The following is a 4,010-nucleotide window of genomic DNA, read 5'->3' as shown; positions in this document are numbered from 1 at the left end:
ATATATATATATATATATATAATACAATATATTTATATATATATATAATACAATATATTTATAATTTATTTATTTTTATTATTATTTTTTTTTTTTCTCCCGTTTGATTAAAAAAAAAATTAAAAACGTATAAATAATTATATATATGATATATAAGCATTTACATGTACAACATATACATTCATAAATACATAAAAATATATATATATATATATATATGTATATAATATACATTGTTCGTATATTAATTTAAGTGTGTATAAATACCTAGATTTTTATATTTCTTTGTATAATATATATATATATATATATATATATATATATATGTATATATATATATATTTCCATGATGAGCAAGAACGAAGAGATCCTATCAAAGGCAACGCCAAATTTTATTTACAAATTTTTTACAGAACCCAATTCTCAAGAATCCTTAAAATGGTTAAATGGAGAAATCAATTTAATATGCTTTAGTCAAATGAATGCAGGAGCAAACCAGACTTTTTTAAAAGTCATAGATGGCTCGATCCCACCTCAGTATTATGCTATAGTACATTTAGGGATTGAAGAAAATAATAGTACAATATCTTATGTAAAGAAAATAATAAGTATTGAAAATTTTTCTATAACAAATTATTATGGTAAATTATTTATTTTAGCAAAAAAAGTTACAGTATATTTAAATATTGATCATTTCGATATTGAAGATTTATTTAAGAAGTATCATTTACAAAGTATATCTTATTTTTTATTAAATTCGAATAATGAAAATAATTCAAGAGAGAACTACTCCCGAATAGTAAATGATTCTAATAATAATGTGAATAATGTGAATAATGTGAATAATGTGAACAATGTGAACAATGTGAACAATGTGAATAATGTGAACAATGTGAATAATGTGAACAGTATGAACAGTATGAATAATAGTACATGTAATGCTGGAAGTAGTAATGGGGGTGCTGGTGGATATAATAATAGAGATGATAATAAATTAAGAGAGAATTATACACATTCAAATGATGATAACATTAATCATACCAATATAAAGGATAATTACTACCACTCAAGGGATAATAATAATTATTATAATAATAATAATATTAGTAGTAGAGGTGAACAATGGGAACAAGTCAGAGATAATTATAAATCCAATGAATATTTTAATAATAATGGGAAAGCATATAACCCTAATGTATATAACAGACAAAACAATGAACACATTATGAAAGAAAATAATAACAAAAATTTTACGACACCAATTCATATGAATGAAGATAATAGAATAGATAAAAAACAAAATTACATGGACAATAATAATAATAATAATAATAATAATATAGATAAACCAAATAGAGGAAAGTTTCTTTATAAAGAGAACCCTAATATACCTAATTATACAAATGTAGATAATTATGAAAGTAAAAATAATTTACATAAACCTTTTTCTATGCAAAAAAGTGCTAATGCTTATAAAGGACCTTCTGAATATAATAGAAATAATATGTGTTATGAAAATAATTCTCCAGGTAATGAAGCCTATAATAAAAATAGTAGAGCCTATATTAATAAAAATAATTACGACAATAATAATAATAATAATAATAATAATAGTAATAGTAATAGTAATAATTATTATTATCATCATCATATTAATAATATCAATACAAATTCGAGACACGCTACTAATAACCAACCATATGATTATAATAACCATAATAGAGATTATGATAATAAAAATGTAAATAAATATTCTGATGGTATAAAAGATAATTCCTGTTATAATAAAAATGAGGAATCATCAAAAATGTATATGAATTCGAATTGTGTGCCTCATACCACAAGTATTGTAAAATTGAATCGATGTGACGAATCATTACATGAGAGATATTTTTCTATAGATAATAATAATAATAATAATGTGAATAATATGAGTAATAATATGAGTAATAATATGAGTAATAATAATAATAGTGTGATTATGGCACATCCAGGCGGGAACTATAATCATGAAAACGATCCAAATAGCCTTCATAATTACAATAATCATAATAACTATCCTACCTATGATAGACATGTGAATCCATCAAACAATCATCAACATTACAATAATAAAGATGAATATACGTACACAAGTAATGATGAGGGTCATCTTAAAATAAGAAAAGAGGATATGGGAAGTAACCAAGAGTCAAGAGATTATAATTATGATGAGAATAGTATGGATAATATAATGAAAAAAAATGAAAAAATATTAAAAGATAAAACATTAAATAGAAATAACAGGAAAATTACTCCTTATCAAAATAATGCTGTTATAAAAATGAATGATGGTATTTTAATGCAGATAAATAAATTATCTCAGTATTCGTCAAAATGGATTATTAAGGCGAGAGTACAATCAAAAGATAATATTAGAAGATATACATCTGGAAGTAAAGAAGGGAAAGTTTTTAACATTGAATTGTGTGATGAAGATGGAGAAATTAAAGCGAATTTTTTTGGAAAAGCTGTTGATAAATGGTTTGATTTTATAGAAGTTGGTAAAATATATAAAATTAGTAAAGGTATGATAAAGGTAGCAAATAAAAAATTTAATACATTAAATCATGACTATGAAATTACATTAGATGAAAATTCTTTAATCGAAATATTAGATGAAGAAAATGAAAATATCCCAAAATATAATTATAATTTCATATCTATAGATAATATTAAAAATATGAATATTGGTTCATTTGTTGATATTATAGCTGTAGTATTAAATTATCAAGAAAAAATGCAAATATTTGTAAAGAAAACAGGACAATATAAAGATAAAAGAGATGTCACCTTAATAGATGAAAGTTTTGATACTATACAAGTAACATTATGGGAAAAAAATGCAACGATTATTGATGAAATGAATTTAAGAGATAATTGTATTGTATGCTTTAAATATTTAAAAATAGGAGAATGGCAAGGAAAAAAATTAGAATCACATGCACGTACCAAAATTGAAATTAATCCTGATAATATAGAAAAAGCATATATTTTAAAAAATTGGTGGATTCATAATAAAAAAATTATATGTAATTCAATAAACTTAAGTTCCAATTATATTAATATTGATACACAAAAAACTATACAAGAAATTAAAAAAAATGTAAATCTAGCAAATGAAGAAACATTATCTGGTAAAGGTATCATGTTTACTACATATGGTTTTATAGATCAAATATATAATAACATGCCTGTTTATTCAGCTTGCCCAGATTGTAATAAAAAAATGATAAGTAATTCTGTTGATGAAAACGAATATGAACCTTCTTCAAATCTATTAGAAGAAACTATGTATTGTGCAAAATGTAATAAAAATAATATACCTGTCTATAATTATTATATTAACTTAAAAATAACAGATAGTACAGATTCTATAAGAGCTTCAGCGTTTGCTAATTGTGCCAAAATTATTATGAACGGATTGTCAGCTGAGGAATATATGAAATTAAGACAAGAATATATAATGCAAGAAAATATAGAAAACTTTGATATTATCGAGAAAATCAAATTAAATGAATTCTTTTTTCGTATAAAAGTATATATGACATCTCATATGGACGAGCTGAAAAAAAATTACACAATAATAGATATTGCACCTGTTGGAAAGCTTTTGATAGATAATTGTAGGTACCTAATCAAATCTATAAAAAATCTAACCTCTAAAAGGGACACAGATCACGACGAATGACACCACAAATATGAGTATGACGTGTATATAAATAGATATATATATATATATATATATTATAGATAGATTTATATTTATTTATATACCTTTGCGTGTGTATGCGCTTATATATATTTTTTCTATAATTAATCATTTTTATAACCCGATGATATGTATATTATGTGTACAATAAATATGATAAAATATGTTATCATATGAATCATATATATATTATCTATATCTGTATATTATTTTTAGTACGAAGCTTAGAAGAAAATAAAAGAAAAAAGGAAAAAAAAAA

The 4,010-nt window shown here is 22.6% G+C and overlaps 1 protein-coding gene across 1 annotated transcript; it reads left to right on the top strand.

Moving 5' to 3' along the window:
* Positions 1–346: 346 nt before the first annotated feature.
* Positions 347–3,730, top strand: PRSY57_0407000 (replication protein A large subunit; the record flags this gene model as incomplete). Its single annotated transcript, XM_012905934.2, has 1 exon — positions 347–3,730. The coding sequence occupies one exon, from the start codon at positions 347–349 to the stop codon at positions 3,728–3,730; it is 3,384 nt and encodes a 1,127-aa protein (XP_012761388.2).
* Between the last annotated feature and the right edge of the window lie 280 nt (positions 3,731–4,010).

The sequence above is a fragment of the Plasmodium reichenowi genome, chromosome 4 (assembly GCF_001601855.1).
Source record: "Plasmodium reichenowi strain SY57 chromosome 4, whole genome shotgun sequence".
Classification (NCBI taxonomy): domain Eukaryota; phylum Apicomplexa; class Aconoidasida; order Haemosporida; family Plasmodiidae; genus Plasmodium; species Plasmodium reichenowi.
This window is presented reverse-complemented; position numbering and strand designations above follow the sequence as displayed.